The sequence below is a fragment of the Pristis pectinata genome, chromosome 2 (genome assembly GCF_009764475.1).
Source record: "Pristis pectinata isolate sPriPec2 chromosome 2, sPriPec2.1.pri, whole genome shotgun sequence".
In the NCBI taxonomy this organism is placed as follows: Eukaryota; Metazoa; Chordata; class Chondrichthyes; order Rhinopristiformes; family Pristidae; genus Pristis; species Pristis pectinata.
In genome coordinates, this window is record NC_067406.1 from 118,809,594 (window position 1) to 118,828,336 (window position 18,743).

Consider the following 18,743-nt stretch of genomic DNA (forward strand, 5'->3'; position numbering starts at 1 on the left):
AGTTTGACAGAATGGATACTGAGGAGTTTCTCCTGCTGTGGATATCTCGAGCTAGTAGACAGTTTCAGAATAAGAAGTCACCCATTTCAGATGAAAATGAGGAGGAATTTGTCTTCTCATGACAGAAATAAATCTTTGTAATTCTGTACCCCAGACAATAGTGGGGGTAGCATCATTGGATATATTCAAGGCAGAGACTGACAGATAGTGAAACACAAAGGAATCAAGTGATTTGGGAGAGAGCAGGAAAGTGGTACTGAGGATAAAATTGGATCAGCCATGGCCTTGGTGAATGGTGGAGCATGCTGGAATGGCCAACTAGCTTTCCCCATCTTATGCTCTTAAAAAATCTGGTTGAGATTTCCACAAAACCAAGCAAACTCACTCTCCATTACCTAGACTATACTTCCTTCCACCCTATCTCTTATAAGGACAGCATTCCTGTCTCTGGTTCTTCATCTGTTCTTAAGATGAAGCCTTCCATTCCAGGACATCTGAGATGATCTCCTTTTTCAGAAAACAAGGGTTCCTGCCCTGTGGTTGATGGAGTACTCACCTGCATCTCCTCCATTTCCCGCACTCTGCCCTTACCCAATTCCCACCCAGGTGGAACAGGGATAGAGCTCCCCTGGTCCTTAGCTATCACCCCACCAGCCTACGCATCCAGAACATCATCCTTTAACATTTCTGTCAGCTGCAATGCTATCCCACCACTGGTCACATCTTCCCCTCCCCACCCCTTTCTGCTTTTCACAGGGACCACTCTCTTCATATCTCCCTGGTTCACTCATCCTTCTCCCCTCCCTAGGCAGTTTTCCCTGCAACCATAGGAGGAGTAACATATGTCCCTACACCTCCTTCCTCATCACCATCCCAGGCACTAAACGGCCTATCCAGGTGAGGCAGAGATTCACTTGCACCTTTTCCAATCTTGTTTGTTGTGTTCAGTGCTCCTGACGTGGCCTCTTCTACATTGATGAGACCAAGTGCCGATTAGGTGACTGCTTCATTGAGCATCTGTGCTCCATCCGCTATGGCTATCTGGAACTGCTGATTGCTAGCCATTTTAATTCCCCTCTCCATTTCCACACTGACCCATCTGTCCTCACCTTCTCTACTGCCAGGGTGAGGCTAAATGCAAACTAGAGGAACAGTACCTCATATTCCGCTTGGTAGTCTACAACCCAACAGCATGAACATTGAACTCTCTAATTTCAGGTAACTTGTTCCCCATCCTATTTTTGCTCTCCCCTCCTGATCTACCCAGTTCCTGCTACACCCACCACATTTATTTCCCCTCCTCCACCCACTCCATTTACCCATCACCCACACCTACTGGGTGCTCACCCCACCTCCCTTATTTGGTTCCATGTTCCACCTTCCTTTCCTATCAGAGCCCATCATCTGCAGCTCTTTGATGGTTCCACCCATCACCTTCCAATCTTTTGTCACTATTTCCACCCTTCCCTCCTCTATCTGCCTATCACCCCTCCTCACCTGGATCCACCTTTCACTTGCCAGCTCTTGCTCCACCCCTTTCCCTCACCTCTTTATGCTGGCTATCTTCCCTCTAACTTTCAGTCCAGATGAAACGTCTCGACCTGAAACGTCGACTTTCCATTTTCCTCCACAGATGCTGCCTGACCTGCTGACTTCCTCCAGCAGTTTGTTTTTTTGCTCACTTGCAGTGTTGGATTCTGCCTTTTTTTTAACCTAATAATAAATTGATAACATCTGAAAAACGTGAAGATGCCTTTCATTTCAAATTCTATCCAAACATCAGTCACATCAAAAGTACTTGTAAACGCCTTGCGTGGCCTGAAGTAAGCACAGGAGTACAGCGTATAATGTGACATATACTCGCATCAACTCCGATTAAACACTGGAGGACGCTGTTGTATCGCGCACGATCAATTCTCAGTTTGCGATTTGCTCCATTAACAGAAAGAAATGCTGCAGCGAAAGGCTCAGGATATTTTTGGCAATATGGTACTTTTAAGTTTCGGAAAGTTGCTGGCGCTGCTGCTTTATAAAACTTAAATTCTTTAACTGGATTAAAATGGTTTTCAGTGGTCAACGTCTGCTCTCTGTAAAACTTCGCCACACGGTATTGAACTCGCTCTTATTATTTACTGGAGTTCAACTTATTTTCTCTCTTATTTACATAGTATATTTTGCAAAATTAAAATTGGCTAGCATGTTAGTTATTTATCAAGTAAGTAGTAAAGAGGTGACAGCTGAAAACAAATCTGATTGAATGGCTGCAATGGGTCCAGTCAGGCTGAGAGTTTGACATTCTTCGCTTGAAAAACTATGTGGAACACGTAACGGTCCGGCTCACATTCAGCGCTCTATCTACCAGTATTTTCAACACACAGAAGTTGATCAGAGTGAAAAGGCATGGAATTTAAATTGGATATCAGTACATAGCGGCAAATTTAACTTTCACTTTAAATACGTCACCACCCCCTGCGAAACACATCGCCCGCAACCCATTGCCACATAAACCAGAGCCGCAAATCCTTCAGTTATTCCTGTAACCAGCTAACGGTTCCAATGCACGGCCCCATTAACCACGCCCCCCTTCTCCTCATTCTCGGCCCTCACCTTACATCACATGTTGGCTGCTGGCTCAACCTACATTCCCGGGAGGGGGGGGGGACCCGCCGCCACTCATTGTGATTGACGGCAGCATTGCCCGCAGGGGGACGAACACAATTTGGGAAGGGGGGAGCGGTGGGATGCAAGTACGAACCAATGGTCAGAGCGGCAGTGGCAGATTGAGGGGCGGGCGGAGTCTTTCCTGTGCTGTGGAGTTTGGTTGTGTTGGGAGAGAGTGGAAGAGAGCAAGATCCCGGGGAATGACCAAAGCGAGTCATGTCTTTATTGGTGCCGGAGCGAAAGCGGCAGTGCGCTGAAACTGTATCTGAACACTCTCTCCCACAGCAATCTGCAAGTTAGGACATAACGGGGGGATAAAAACGGTATTACAAAGTTGGAGTGTATCAACCAAAAGTTTACAGGAACTTTATGAAAACGCCTAAAGCAGCTTTGAAAAACTTTCTGAAGAGAAGCGGTTGAAGAAACACAAACTAGTTTTTCTTTTCTATAAATCGTGGAGACGGTGCTCGTTTACAAGGTACTCCAACGGTGCCTTTGCTAGGATTAGCCCCTAGGTTCGCTCAGATTTGATGCATTTTGGAAAAGCTATATCTTGCTGGAAAGGTGATCTGAGAACACTCCTGTACCATGGTACCGTTAGGTAGAAGCTTCAATCTTCTCGCCGTCTTGCTGGTGCTTCTGAGCTTTTGCTGGGATGCCGCGTCCAACCAACTCCGCCAAGTGTTTCAGATCGAGGAGGAGCTGCCGCCCGAGACCCTGGTGGGCACCATACTCACCAAGCCCGACTTCACCTACCGTTTCAGCGAGAACCACGCGTTGTTCGCCATCAACGCCACCACAGGTGTCATCTGCACCACATCGGTGATCGATCGCGAAACCTTGCCCAGCGACGTGATTAACATCGTGGTGTTGTCCAGCCAGCCCACCTACCCCACCGAGGTCCGCATCATCGTGCTGGATGTCAACGACAACGCGCCCGTCTTCCCCGAACCCAGCATCGTGGTGAGCTTCAGGGAGGATCCCAGCGGCGGGCGGCAGGTGATCCTGGACACCGCCACCGACGCGGACATCGGCTCCAACGGGGTGGACCACCGCTCCTACCGCATCGTGCAGGGCAACGAGGAAGGGAAATTCCGCTTGGACATCACGGTCAACCCGAGCGGGGAAGGCGCCTTCCTGCACCTGGTGTCGACCGACGGGCTGGACAGAGAAACGGAGCCTTTCTACCAGCTGCTGGTGGAAGTGGAAGACCGCGGGCAGCCCAAGAGGTTTGGCTACCTGCAGGTCAATGTCACCATTCAGGACACCAACGACAACTCGCCGCGCTTCTCGCAAGCTCACTACCAGGCCAGCATTTACGAGAGTGTGCCCGTTGGCTCCAGCGTGCTGCAGGTGACGGCCAGCGACCTGGACCAGGCGGCCAACGCCGACCTGGTGTACTCGGTGGACGAGGGCAGCCCCTTCCACATGGAGCCGCTGACCGGGGTGCTCACCGTCAAGGAGGAGCTGGACTACGAGACGAGGAAGGAGTACTCGCTGGTGATCCGGGCCAGCGACGGCGGCAGCCCCTCGCTGAGCGGCCGCACCGAGGCCACGGTCAAGCTGCTGGACGTCAACGACAACGACCCGCTGGTGAAGTTCCGCTACCTGCCGGCCAGCTCCCGGTTCGCGGCGGTGGACGAGAACGCACCGATCGGCACGGTGGTGGCGCTGCTGACGGTGAGCGACGCCGACTCATCGGCCAACGGCAACATCTCCGTCTCCATCCTGGCGGGCAACGAGCAGCTGCACTTCTCGGTGCAGCGGTCGCCGGTGCCGGGACTCAGCCTGATCAAAGTGGCCAGCGCCCTGGACCGGGAGCGCATCCCGGCCTACAACCTGACCGTGTCGGTGTGCGACCACGGCCTGCCGCTCGGCCGCTCCTCGCTCGCCAGCCTGCTCATCTTCATCAACGACATCAACGACCACCCGCCCGTCTTCGAGCGGCCGCTCTACCAGGTGCAGGTGGCCGAGGACGTGCCGCTCGGCAGCTATATCGGTGGCCTGAGGGCGACCGACGGCGACTCGGGCCTCAACGCGCAGCTCCGCTACTCGGTGGTGTCCGGCAACCGGCTGGGCTGGTTCAACATCAGCGAGGAGAGCGGCCTCATCACCAGCGCCGCCGCCCTCGACCGGGAGACGGCGGCTGAGCTCCGGCTCAACATCAGCGCCCGCGACCAGGGCCTGCAGCCGCGTACCTCCTACACCACCCTCAGCATCACCATCGGCGACGTCAACGACCAGGCGCCTACCTTCACCCGGCCCTCCTACCGCTCGGCCATCGCCGAGCACTCGCCGCCGGGCACGCCGCTGGCCGCCCTCACCGCCGTCGACAAGGATCTGGGCGCCAACGGCACCGTGCGATACCTGCTGGCCCCCGACACCCCGCCCGCTTACCGGCAACTCTTCCGCCTCGACCCGGTGTCCGGCCTCCTCACCTGCCTCACCGAGCTGGACCGGGAGCAGCAGGCCGACTACGTCTTGTGGGTGCAAGCCCGGGATAAGGGCGAGCCGCCACTCTCCTCGGTGGCCCGGGTCAACATCACGCTGCTGGACATCAACGACAACAGCCCGACCTTCTACCCGCTGCAGTACTTCGCCAACATTAAGGAGAACGAGCCTCCCGGCGCCTACATCACCACCGTGTCGGCTGCCGACCCGGATCTGGGCAGCAACGGGACGGTCAGCTACACCATCACGGCGGGAGATACCTCCAGGTTCCAGATCAACCACCACACGGGGGTCATCTCCACCAGGCTTTCACTGGACCGAGAGGAGAGGACAGCTTATCAACTGCAGGTTAGACCATTTGTAGCGAAATACATTGTTTTCACTTAGCATGCGGCATAAATACATAACTACAACAAAGTAGCGACTCAATAGTACACACTGTTGAGTGGAAGCGTGAGGAGGAGCTGAAATCCTCCCGGGCTGCTGTTAACAGACGTCCCAACGTTAAAAGCCTTGTTTCAGGGACATGCTGCCACAGCTGTTGTTCCTCCCCCATTACTTTTGGAAGCGCTCCAAACACATTTTCAAGGTATGCTTCTTGAGCATGTGCAGATGACTTTTTCACAATTTTCCATGGAGATTGGCCCTAATCAGCCATTGAAGTTTGCACTGTGCGTTACATGTTGTGCCAGAAACTGCTTCAGTTAGAGATAAAATTGATCTAGTTGGAGATGAAGGGTCTTGGAAAATTAATGATGACTTCTGTGTTATAACCTTATTTTGAAGAAACCGTTATGTCTTAGCTATTTTGCTGGTAATGATTCTTTTATCAGTGATCTTTTCATCTATCATTCATGTTCAATCCTTCACAAGAAGCTGGATGGCTGGATCTCTGATTCCCACACCCTTGTTGGAGGGAGGTATCTTAGTGAGTTTATGAGTCACTGATCCTGGCAATCTGCAAGGAGCATATTAATATAACAATGAGCCATGAAGACTGAGAGATACAACACGGAAACAGGCCTTTTGGCCCATCAAGTCTGTGCTGACCATCAACCACCCACTTACATTAAACCTACATTAATTCCATATTTTGTTCTCCCCACATTCTCACCAACTCTCTCCAAATTCTTTCACTTGCCTACACACTAAGGGCAATTTACAGTGGCCAATTAACCTATCACGTGACAGACAGCAGCTGAGGTCAGGATTGAACCAAGTATTTGGTACCAGGCACCGGCTCGACTATTTGTGTCACTGTGCCAGTCTAAATATTCTGTACCTCAGCTAATGAAGGTAAGTATCCCATACCCCTTCTTCACTACATTACCTTACTTGTCCGGCCACCTTCAGGGATCCTTGGATTTCTATACTGATGACCCTTTGCTCTTCGTACTCCCTTAAGGATGTTTATTAATAAAATCTTCACATTAAACTACAGTTAAGATCAACAACATGACACATGCATGTCATTCGTTCCTCAATGGCGACCCTGGATTACATACTATCTTATGTTAAGCAACAGCCTGTTTCCAGACCACCTCTAATGCTGATTATGGGCCATTCACCAGGAAACATCCTACTGGGTTATGATTTGCTAAGTTTCCCAGACCTTCCACAGAGCGTGGAGAGTCTCCAATCAGCGTCTTTCATCTAGAATGACCAAGAATGGGTGCTCAAAAAAAATTAATGAAACTCATTGATAAATTCTAAGCATTTGGTGGTTACTTAATATTTTCCTTCACTTGTCTATTCCCACTACATTATTCCCAGAATGCAATTCCACAAACAGTGATGGCCATTTGGCATCTTATCCAAATAGCAAATTTTCCTGATTCAGGTTTGAACAATATTGGCCTGGAATTGAGATCTGCCCAGGAGGGAATTTAACAGCAGGAGTCCTCTAAATAATGTCACTGCCCTTAGGAGCTTTTCAGGTGGGAACCTTTCCAGAATGCAAACACTTGAGTGCAATTGGGCAGAAAATCATTGTGGAATCAGAGAAAGAGTACCCAGGTCAAGGGAGGAAGTTGAGATTCTGTGGAATGTCTTCTTTGGAGGGGGTTGGATTTCAGGTTGTGGAACATAGACTCAGCTCGCAGGGCAAGAGGTCTGGTCCTAATTGTGGCACTGCAGAGGATTCTAGAGGTGGGGTTCTGATTGAAATGGAGATGGCAGCGTAGGAGATTCAGATGGTTATTTAGGTGTGTGTGCATGTGTGTATTTGTAGCTTCTTGGTTTTGGTGTTTCTGGCCCACAAGTTTCATTATCAAGATATTTACCAAACATATTCAGTCCTCTTCATCATCTTTCATCTGGCAGGTTTCCCAAGGAATGGGAAATGCTGTAGCTTGTGGTTTTAAAAAAAGAGACCATTAAAATGAAGAAAAGCAGCCTTTTTGTAACATTTGAGACCAACTTGTTTCCTGGGAGTAAATCGGCTGCATAATACTCTTCCTGCTGCCATTAAAACAAAATATTAATTTGAGGTACTTTAAGTTCCCACTTCAGATTTTTTTGTAATTTATCCACGGACATGACCCCAGTCCACCAGGTTTTTGGGACGCAAGATTTAGACCACTGTTTCCAATTGTGTTGCCTTAACTGTTGGCCAACTGAGATTAGTTAATTCAGCACAGGCAAGGGATCATAACTCAGTAACAAAGAACACACTGCACTTCTTGAAAGTCACAGGGTGATGATAACTTTTTTTTCACATATGAGAAAGTGAAATAGGACTGTGATTTATTTTCACACTATGCTAAATCCACATCAGGATCTAATTATAATATACCAGACTTGATGTTCCTTCAATTTTACAAAGCAGGGTTTTTTAATATAAAGTCATTGTTATGCAGTCCTGTTGAACAAGTTCTTAATTACGACAGATTTAACAGTTGCTATTCCAATTGCAGTAATGTGTAACTAAATATTTATTTCCTAGAGAGGAAACCTTTTAATAGATTGTCAGTGTGCTATGGTAGAGAAAGGACATAAACATGATTCCTCGTAATCTACTGAGTTCCTGAATCCAGGTGCCATGGTTGCATGGAAACATAGAGGTGAAATGAGGCACTGTCTCACATGGAGACTAAAAGGATTTTTAAGACAAAGCTTTGAAGTTTCCAACAAATAGAAAGGGGTGATGTTTGTGGAGAGTCAGCTCATCTTTGTTAGCTGAAGGCAATTCCATTGTACAGAAAGGACTGCATTAACAGGTAAAGGAAATATATAATTTCATGCCACCAAAAAGTAAATGATGATAATAAGCATAATTTTACCTTATATTTTCCTTAGTCCACACTCTGAACTCATGTAAAATCACAACACAATGTGTAATTATGTATCTAAAGATGTACAAAAATATTATGAAATGCAAAGTCATTGCAAATGCAAATATCATGAAATCCAATGAAGAAGTTGAACCTCAATGCATTTTCTAAGTTCTTGAGTATAATGATTCAGGCAAAGCACTTGTTCAATTCATAATCCAAATTTCTGTAAGTTAATTGTTGAGTCTTTTCATATTGTTAGTAATATTTAATGCATTCTATCTTGCATTAATGGTTTTTAAAGTTGAATCAATATATTCAGCTTGAGGAATGATGACAACATAAATGCAAAGTATTAGGAAATACTTGATCTAAGAGTTTTGGAAGACTTGGCTACTGAACTTTGAGACTAACTTCATAATATCACTAAATGCTCAAAATTGGTATAAAAAGTCTTCAGTGGTGAAATAAGGAATACATTTATTAAAATGATTATCAAATAAACTTAAAACTAATGCATTTGGACATTCCATCTTCACATTGCATACTGAACTCCAAAGCCTGGATCTACATAGTCCTTAAGATTTTCCAGAAGGGAAAGAGGCAGGACACTGGTTTTCACTTTGGTGAAAAAGTCAGTGTGTAAACAAAGTGATTTGTTTTTAGAAAACCTGACAACCAAGTGAATAAATGATAAAAAAACATTTTCTTTGTTTTTAAAATTGAAATTATTCTTTTGTCTAACTTGTCTGGAACCTCTATTGTCATCAGTTACTGTGATCACATGGTACAGGTCTTGAGCTTCCAGTCCATTGTATAATTAAGCTGGGTTGGACTGATTATTTTCCTATCTTGTTCTAATGTGAGTACCCATGTAAATTGTAGTCACTGAAATGTTATGCATGATTCCATGATTCAAATTATGTAGAGAAATTTGTTCCCGATCAACAAAATAATCATATTGTTTGTTGTAAGAAAAAATACTTTATATGGACAAAAAATGGCTAGAAACACTCAGCAGGACAGGCAATCCCTGTGGAAAGAGAAATTACATTAATGTTTTGGTTCAGTGCTCCTCCTCAGAACGAGGGAAGAGAGAAAGCAAGATAGTTTTAAATTGCAGAGAGGGTGGGGGAGGAAGGAAGGGATGAATAGGTCAAAGGAAGCATCTCTGATAGGGTGAGGCCAGGATTGCCGTGGTTCTAAGATGTTGATGAAGGGTTGTGATTTACAGATTAATGAGGGCAGTTAAAGAGAGAGAGAAAAAAACAAAGAAACATGTGAAGGATGTGAAATGCAGGTTAAAGTGGCAGGAGGTGCCAAGCAGATCATGTAGTATTAATAGTGAGAGAAAAGCTGAGTCATTATTACAGATGGTTAACCAACAATAGAGCCAGCCAGTTCAGATGCAAATAGAGAAAGCAATTTACCTGCAATTGTTGAATTTGATATTGAATTTTGAAGGCTGCAAAACCCCAGACAGAAAATGAGATACTGTTTCCCAAGCTTCCATTGGGCCTCATTGGAACAATGTAGGAAGCAGAGTGGGTTTGTGATGTGATGTGCAAGTGGAAGCTCAGGTGGACTGACTAAAGGTGCTCTGCAAAGCGGTCATGCAAGCAATGTTTGTTTTTTCCCGGAGGCTGCATCATGAGCATTGAATACAAAACACCAGATTAGTAGCAGTGCAAACGAATCACTACTTCACCTGGAAGGGCTGTTTAGTTTCTTAGATAGCGGGAGGGAAATCAGGAAGTCACAAAGGGCATGATCCCTTCAGAATGCTGGGAGGGGAGGGAAAGGTGTGTCTCGTAGTGAAATCTCTTTGAAGGTAGCTGAAATTAGGAAGGATGATCCATTAAATGTGGAGTCTGCTGGGGACCAAGGGACCTTGTTATGTTCAGGAGGAAAGGAGGTGAGAACAGAGTTGCGGAAAATAGATGAGGCATGGTCAAGAGCTCTAACAACTCAGGTGGAGGAGGAGTCACAGATAAAGAAAAGGGAAGACATATCAGAGATACCTGTGGGGAAAGACTCCTCATCAGAGCTGATATGATGGAGACAGAGAAACTGAGAGAATTAAATGGAGTCCTTTCAGGAAGTGGGGTGGGTGATAGTAATAGTCAAGATAGCTGTGAAAGTCTGTGGGCTTGTAATGGATAGGTGTTGTGCTGGTTGGGACTAGGAAATTGGGAACTGTCAATGGTGGAGGGCATCAGAGGTGCATGGAAAGAAGTGGGAGGAGACTGGACCAGGGAGAAAGGATAGAGTCATGGTAGGAAGAAATAAGTTTAGTGGGGCAATTGGTTAGCCTGAATTGTTCTTATTTTGAATCTTGGGCAGGTAGAAGTGGGTTGTATGGGGTTGGGAAGCCATAGTGCTAGAGGCTGTGGATGGAAGAACTCCCACAGAAATGAAGTCTGTGACTGTCAGGAAAGACAATGGTCTGATATTCAATGGCGGGGCTGTGGCTGCGGAGCTCCAGGAATCTGAAGTTTTTAGGTTTTCAAACACTTTATATGAAGATCACTGGGTATATATTTTTCTCCCTTCCACTCTTCTGCTGCGTACTTCTTTGCTCTCCTTTTATTTATAATATAGTTTTGATAAAAATGGTTATAATATAAATATTTTCATCTTCTAGAGTTCCAAATTTTATGCCGATTTGCACAACATAAAATACAGTGATGTTTGACAAGAGTATGAAATACACATAAAAAACAAAAGACATGGGTACAATTACAGGAGATATGGTATGGGGAAAAGAGTGTTTTTTACTGCTTGTGAATCCCCCTCAGGCTAGTCAGAATTACATCTACAGAAATACACCATATCAACTATTCCACTGCTCTCCTAGCTGTGCTCTTGTCTTTCAACTTCTATAATTCAGCTACCTCCATCTTAACCCACTCTCCCCCCTTTAAGATGAAACTCTTTAACCGACCCATTATTTACCTGGGCTAGCATCTCTTCCTTTGGACCTGTGCCAGTTTTGCTATATAATGATTTTGTGAAGGAGTGCAGGACAATTTTATTGAAAATATTGTAAAAATATAAGTTGTTGTTGTTACCATAGTAAAGTGACAAAAAAAGACGTGATACTTTTCATTTGGGTAAAATACTCTTCAGTTCTTTTACATTGCTCCTCACAGTTTTGGGGAAACACTGTGGGAGGTTTGAAGCAGGATTCTCCAACAACAAATCAAACACAGAAAAGTCATGGAGGGAAAAATAATTTTATATCAAACAAAATTAATGAATAGATGGAAATCTGTTTACAGATTATCTCTTGAGATTTTTTTTCACAAAGGGAAACTCGAGTAAGGGAGAAGAGAAAAAAATCACATTTATAAAGGGAGAGTGCTCATCAATTAAAAAAATAAGGCTTGGAAAACTCAGTGGATTAGACCATTGATACCTGAGCTCAGATTAAAATCAGATTGATGACATTCTTAACACGTAACAAGACCAAGACCAGGAGAACTGAGGTATTCCCTGGCCATCTGGCAAAGTGTACTGTAATTAAATTTGAATAAGATTAATAGAAATCATTAAGTGCAGATAGAAAGCATTGTGCTGCCTTTCCTGTAATTAATAGGATGAAAATCTTCTCTGCCTGCTAGTTGTAAGGGTTGCATGAAATGCCTAATATACATGGACCTAAGGCATAAAATTCTTTCTAATTTGGAACTTCCTAGTGATGTCATTTAGACAAACTCTGATTAGTGTGAAGATTGAAAAATTGGTGTCGTGGGAATTAATTTTCTGAAACACAGTGTTGGGAGGCAAAGTAAAGAAATCTTTTCTCTACATTTGGCTGTACCATACCTCACTAGAGATTCTAATACTTAGTGCATGAAATGGAAATTGTTTCAGGACCATTTGTGTGTTGACCTTAGTGGGAGTGGGATGGGAGTAGTAGGGAGGGGCTGGGTGGGGTGTTGCTTGAGAGGACCACCCCTTTTTTTATTTTAAGCAAGCTTAGTTCTGTGCATTTGGGGTATTCAGGAAATCCTGATGGAAAATAATTGAGTAGATGCCATGTTAAATAATTCTTCAGAATCATTAAGTGTTCAGCTTTATGTTATATATTTACTTATTCTTCTAATCAAATAAGAAAATTAAATTATCTCAGATAGCGTTTTGCGTTTTATTCTTCCTGCAAACTCATCCCTCCTAAGATGTTTTCATATTATCCTTTGTTCTTTTGGTAACAAAACACTAAAGGCTTTTCCCTTCAAATCATCATCTAATGTTTTTCCATGTGATTTTTGATTGCAGGTAGTTGCTACAGATGGTGGAAATCTCCGCTCGCAGACACTAGCTATTGTAACCATCACGGTTATTGACACACAGGATACACCTCCATCATTCAGCCAGAGCAGCTACAGTTTTGTTATTTTTGAAAACATTGCTATTGGTTCCCTTGTTGGCACGGTATCTGCTTCTACGCTTGATCTTAATACCAACATCACTTACCTCATCACTTCAGGAGACCAGAGGGGCATGTTTACCATCGGTGGATCAACAGGTCAAATTAATACAGCCAGTACGATAGACAGAGAAGAAATGGCATTTTATCAGTTAAAAGTTGTGGCAAGTGGTGGTACGGTAACTGGGGAGACTTTAGTTAATATCACAGTCAAGGATCTGAATGATAATTCTCCACATTTCCCTCATGTGGTTGAAAGTATTAATGCAGTTGAAAATTGGGGTTTGGGGCACACAATTTTTCAAGCTAAAGTTAAGGATCCTGATGAAGGGATCAATGGCATGGTTTCATACACCTTGCGGCAGAATCCAAAAGGTCTCTTCCACATCGATGAGAAAACTGGAATAGTAACTTTAAATGGACCTCTTGACATAAATGCAGGCTCATACCAGGTGGAAGCAGTAGCTTCCGACATGGGTGTTCCCCAGCGTTCATCCAGCTTAATTTTGACTATCTATGTGCATGATGTGAATGATAACCCACCTGTATTTGACCAGCTTTCATATGAAATCACTATTTCAGAAGCCGAACCTGTGAATTCTAGGTTCTTCAAAGTCCAGGCTTCTGACAAAGATTCAGGAGTGAATGGAGAGATCACCTATGACATTATAGAAGGAAACAAGGAGAAAAGATTTGGTATTTTTCCTGATGGGCAATTATACATTAAAGCTGAATTGGACCGTGAAACTGAAAGCCATTACGTCTTGATGGTTGTTGCTGCAGACAGAGCAGTGGAGCCTCTGAGTGCAACTGTGAATGTGACCATAATACTGGAAGACGTAAATGATAACAGACCTTTATTTAACAGCACAAATTATGTATTTCATTTTGAAGAAGAGCAAAAAGCTGGTTCAACTGTTGGATACATCAATGCTGTAGACAAAGATTTTGGATTTAACGGTGAAGTGAAGTATACATTTGAAACAGCCCAGCTTGATTTTGAGCTGAATGAAGTCACTGGAGAATTAGCCAGTAGGCACCAGTTTGACAGGGAGGCTTTAATGAGGCAAAGAGGAGCTGCAGTTTTTAGCTTTAAAGTAACTGCATCAGACCAAGGATTGCCAAAAATTCTCCAGGATCATGCTACTGTACAAGTATACATCACAGATACAAATGATAATGTACCTAGGTTCACTAAGGATCTATATCTGGCTACAATATCAGAATCAGCAGGAAACTTGACACAAGTACTTCGTGTGAGTGCTTCAGATGTTGATGAGGGAAATAATGCTTTGGTACATTACTATATCATTGAAGGAAATGAAGAAGATCAATTTATGATTCAAAGTACCACAGGACAGGTGACTTTGATAGGAAAACTGGACCATGAAGCTACAGTTTCCTATTCTTTAACTCTTCTCGCAGTCGACTTGGGAAGTGATCCTTTGAGTTCCACATGCACCTTAATTATCAGTGTGCTGGATGAAAATGACAACACTCCTTCATTTCCAAAAGCTGTGATGCACATCGACGCATTGGAAAATATGAGAGTTGGAGAGCTTGTAGAATCTGCAACTGCCACTGATTCAGATTCTGGGGACAATGCTGAGATTCATTACAGCATTACAGGAAGTAACAATCATGGGACATTTAGCATCAGTCATAATACAGGTAGCATTTTCCTTGCAAAAAAAATGGACTTTGAAACCCAATCTGTTTACCATTTGAACATAACAGCAAAAGATAAAGGAAGACCCCCAAGATCTTCAACAATGTCAGTAGTGATTCATGTTAGAGACTTCAACGATAATGCACCTAGTTTTCCCCCTGGAGATATTTTTAAATCTATTGTAGAAAACATTCCTATTGGTACATCTGTACTGACTGTAGCTGCCCATGACCCTGATGCTGATATTAATGGAGAATTACGTTATTGTATAGCCCAGCAAATACCAAGAGGAAACCATTTTGTGATCGGTGCTTCAGATGGAATACTGCGAACAAATGCGGAGATTGACCGTGAATTTTCAAATCTCTTTGAACTTACTATTAAAGCCATTGATCAGGCAGTTCCACTTGATTTCAGGCGTTTTGCTTTAAAGAATATAACCATCTTAGTAACGGATCAGAATGATAATGCTCCAGTGTTTATATCTCAGAATGCTCTGATTGCAGACAGTACTCTTGTGATGGGCTCTATTCTCACAACCATCAGGGCTATTGACCTGGATGAAGGAACAAATGGAGAAGTTGAGTATGAACTAGTTAGTGGAGACAGTGACACATTCATGATGGATCGATATAGTGGAGATATTAGAGTAATAGCACCTTTAGTTCCTTCTAGACTCACCTATCAACTTGTTGTGTCGGCTGTAGATTTTGGGCGGGAGAGAAGATCAACCAGCACAGATATGACTGTTATTCTTCAGGGGACGGATGGACCTGTCTTTACCCAGCCAAAATATATCACTGTTTTACGAGAAGGAGAGCCTGTTGGTACCAGTGTGATCTCCTTAAAGGCAGCCAGTCCAAGAGGTTCTTCAGCACTACTGGAGTACTACATAGTTTCAGTTCATTGCGGTGGAAAATCTGTCGGACGCCTTTTCACAATAGGACAACAAAGTGGTATCATCCAAACAGCTGCTGTGCTGGATCGAGAGCGAGGACCAAATCTTTATCTTGTGGATGTCTACGCAGTTGAGAAATCTTCTGATCTGCCCAGGACACAAAAAGCAGAGGTAAGTGGATATTATTTTAATGGTAATAATGGTCTTTCATAAAAGTGGTTTTGTCGCAGGTCAAAGTAAATGGATTAGTAGATACAATTTGTAACCACCATGGCTGAGGAGGCATTTTTTGTTTATTTAAAAGCATGTTGCAAGTGTACACTTTTAAATAATGGGAAGGACACACTAACCAAGATTTATGTAAGAGACATTTACATCTCATGCTTATTGTAATGTAAGTACTGAAATTAATTTTACTTTTTGCTATCCTTATTCTTTGAGAAAATGAAGTTTTCTTTTATAATAATTGCAGTATTTTATCTTTATAAAGCTCTCATTTTCCATGAAAGTGCATTTGCAGACTATGCTTTGGATAATCCAGTAAAGTGCAGATTTTGTTTGACAGTAAATGTTTCTACTTATTATATCAAATTTTTCAAACAGACCTTTATATATAAATGCAAAACATTTGCAAATTACAAAGTGAGCTACCTGATTCTATAAACTGAAAACAGTGGTCTGAGTAACTGTTATGGGATGTCATGCTTCAACAGATGGGTTGATCTGGACAAATGCAGAGACTGACTGTGAATGTGGATCTAATTTTAACCTGTGAGTCAAGTTAACCTTCGAACCCATAAAGGGCAAAGCAACAAGTGAATATATTTAGTTTCCACTCACCACCATTGTATATTCTATTTTCACCACAGAGTAGGAAAGATAAGGAACATTTAATTTTAAATGCATTTTTATTTATAAAACTAAATATTTTATTGTTTACAAAATAAAAATGCATGTATATAAAGCCCATGTGAAGACAAAATGATAACCAACATTGCACAGATTCTTCATCACATTGATTACATTCCTGGTTGTAAATCTTGGAAACCCTTTTCAAATAATGCAAAAATTGGGACTTTGAATATGCTATAAAGGATGAGACAATGGCCTTGCTTAGTAGCTTTTCTCCTAAACCTTTTATATAGCATGCACCTTGCTTAATAACAGCTCATATTCCTGGTCTTTGGAGCCTGCTAGTTAACACTCTGATATGAACACCTCTTTAATTTTATTTGCATTAATAGGCTGTTTTTTTGGTGTGTTTTGAACTCTGGAAAAACATGATGTAGCTTAGTAAACCCAAAAGATATGTTTGCGAAGTCAAGAGAAAACAGTAGTATGAGATATGCAAAGGTTTACACTTATGAAATGTGCACTGTTATACAAGTGATACAATGCAGAGAGACAAATGTCTGCTGATGGATAACAAACAGCAGAGCAAGGCTAGTGGTGCCAGACTTTTGACAGGAAAAGCATTGTTGTTTCTTTCATACTTTGTTAATTTGTGTTTTTAAGTAAAATGTACTGGAGAATGGAAATGACATTTGATTGCTGATTATACTTTATGATTGCTAATTTGTTCTAATGTGGTTTTGTCACATTGTATAACAGAAGTAATTTTTTTCCAACAAATTTATTGAAGTTTAATTGAATAATTAAATAATACAATATTTTTGTACATATGTCATGATTATATTTGTAATACAATGAAGAATTTTTGTAGGATCTTTCTGCTCTACAGTGTAAAACTGTTGAAAGTGTTTTTCTTTTGCAAACCTTCTCAGTCACAAAGTTGGTCATTGCGATATCTTAAGATATTCTTATGGCCTGTAATTAGTGGGTTTAGAATGAAGAATAATGATAATTGGATTTTACATGCAGGATCTATATACTATTAAAGTGAAAGCATGCTTGTAAGTAATACCATAAAGGATATGTGATATGACCCATTACGTACAGTGGGACCCATTTAATATTGTATAACAAACCATTGTAATGAGCAGAATTTCACACATTTCAATTAATTATGCACAAATGTCACAGATAATATTTTGACGTGTAAAGAGATATAAATATCAATAATGAGTATCTAATATTTGTTATGAAACACCACAGTAAATTTTCTAATTATAAAAGTTACCAGCCCAGCCAATCCATCACCCAGGTCCTCCTTAGTCCCTTCTCCTTCCCAATGTTGCCCATATCCCTCCCCCTCCTTCATATTGTTCAGCTGTTCCTGGAGAGAAATATGTGGTCATGAGGAAGAGCTTCATCATTGGTGTTATAGTTTTAACATTGCTTCAGTGGAATTACGGATAACATTGGGTCACAGGAAGAGGATTTATAAATAATGGGTCTAAGGTATGAGTAGGTGGAAGTTATATAGGCAGAAAATTAGATATAAGTTTTTCAACAGAAGGTAAATAAAATAGAAGAAGTTCTGAGCTAGTGGTATTGTTTCAATGAAACAGTGTTTTTCTGGGGCGCAGAATAAACTGTTTGACAATGACTTTGATATTCTAATTGGAATCAGGCTGCCAGCTAGGCCTGAAACATGGCTACTTGCAGGAGATGGTCGCTTGACACCAGACTGTTGGTAAAATCTCCCTGGGCAATGCTATGTTAACACCAGTTCTAGCAGGAGCTATAGGTCAATTGTGGAAAGTAGAGGAGTCCTAAATATCTGTAACAATCATGTAATTACCAATGAGGGGAGAAAAGGGAAATATAACACAAGGGGTAGTTGCATCTTATCCAAGTAACAGCAAAGTGCATTAGTAGGTTAATAGTAAGAGGAATTTTAAGCTCCTTTCCTAAAATGATGGGATTGTAGCTACTGCCAGGTTTTACTCTCCATGAAGTCGATAGAAGTATTTGGCAAAACAGGCAGCCACTACAATTCCATCAGTATCTTGCTGAGCAGTCTAAGTTAAACTACCCTTAATTTACAATTATATTCAAAGCATTTCTTATCAAGGAAGTGCATTATTATTGTTATGGCAGTCATACAATGTATTCTCTCACTACATTTACTGTGTCACAGCATTGGGTGAACTTGGAACATCTTTAAACTGTAGATGAGCTGCAAAACAGCATTTCCCAGACCATGCTTGGAGCATTGGCACTGGAGATCTACAGAATACTGAAATAAAATTAAAGAGCTTATTACTATTAATTTCTTTGTGGGTTCTCTCTGTCTCTCATCTTAGTTTCAGTATGAGATCCATGAGAACACCAGAAATAACATGGATGATGTCTTGGGATTTCTGCCAATGTACAGCTGGCGTTCTAAGTGGCAGTCAGGAAAAGCTCTCAAAATTCTATCCCTTTGAATTAATTTCTTTTTCGAGTCTTCTTTCA

General features: G+C 42.5%; 1 protein-coding gene across 1 annotated transcript in view; it reads left to right on the forward strand.

Annotated features, from left to right (window-relative positions):
- The first annotated feature begins 2,961 nt into the window (after window positions 1-2,961).
- Window positions 2,962-18,743, forward strand: part of LOC127582445 (protocadherin Fat 4) — a 293,967-nt gene continuing 278,185 nt past the window's right edge. The window contains exons 1-2 of the mRNA XM_052037709.1: window positions 2,962-5,460; window positions 12,666-15,554. Of these exons, the coding sequence (XP_051893669.1) occupies window positions 3,250-5,460; window positions 12,666-15,554 (5,100 nt within the window). The 5' untranslated portion in view covers window positions 2,962-3,249. The remainder of the gene's footprint in view (window positions 5,461-12,665; window positions 15,555-18,743) is intronic.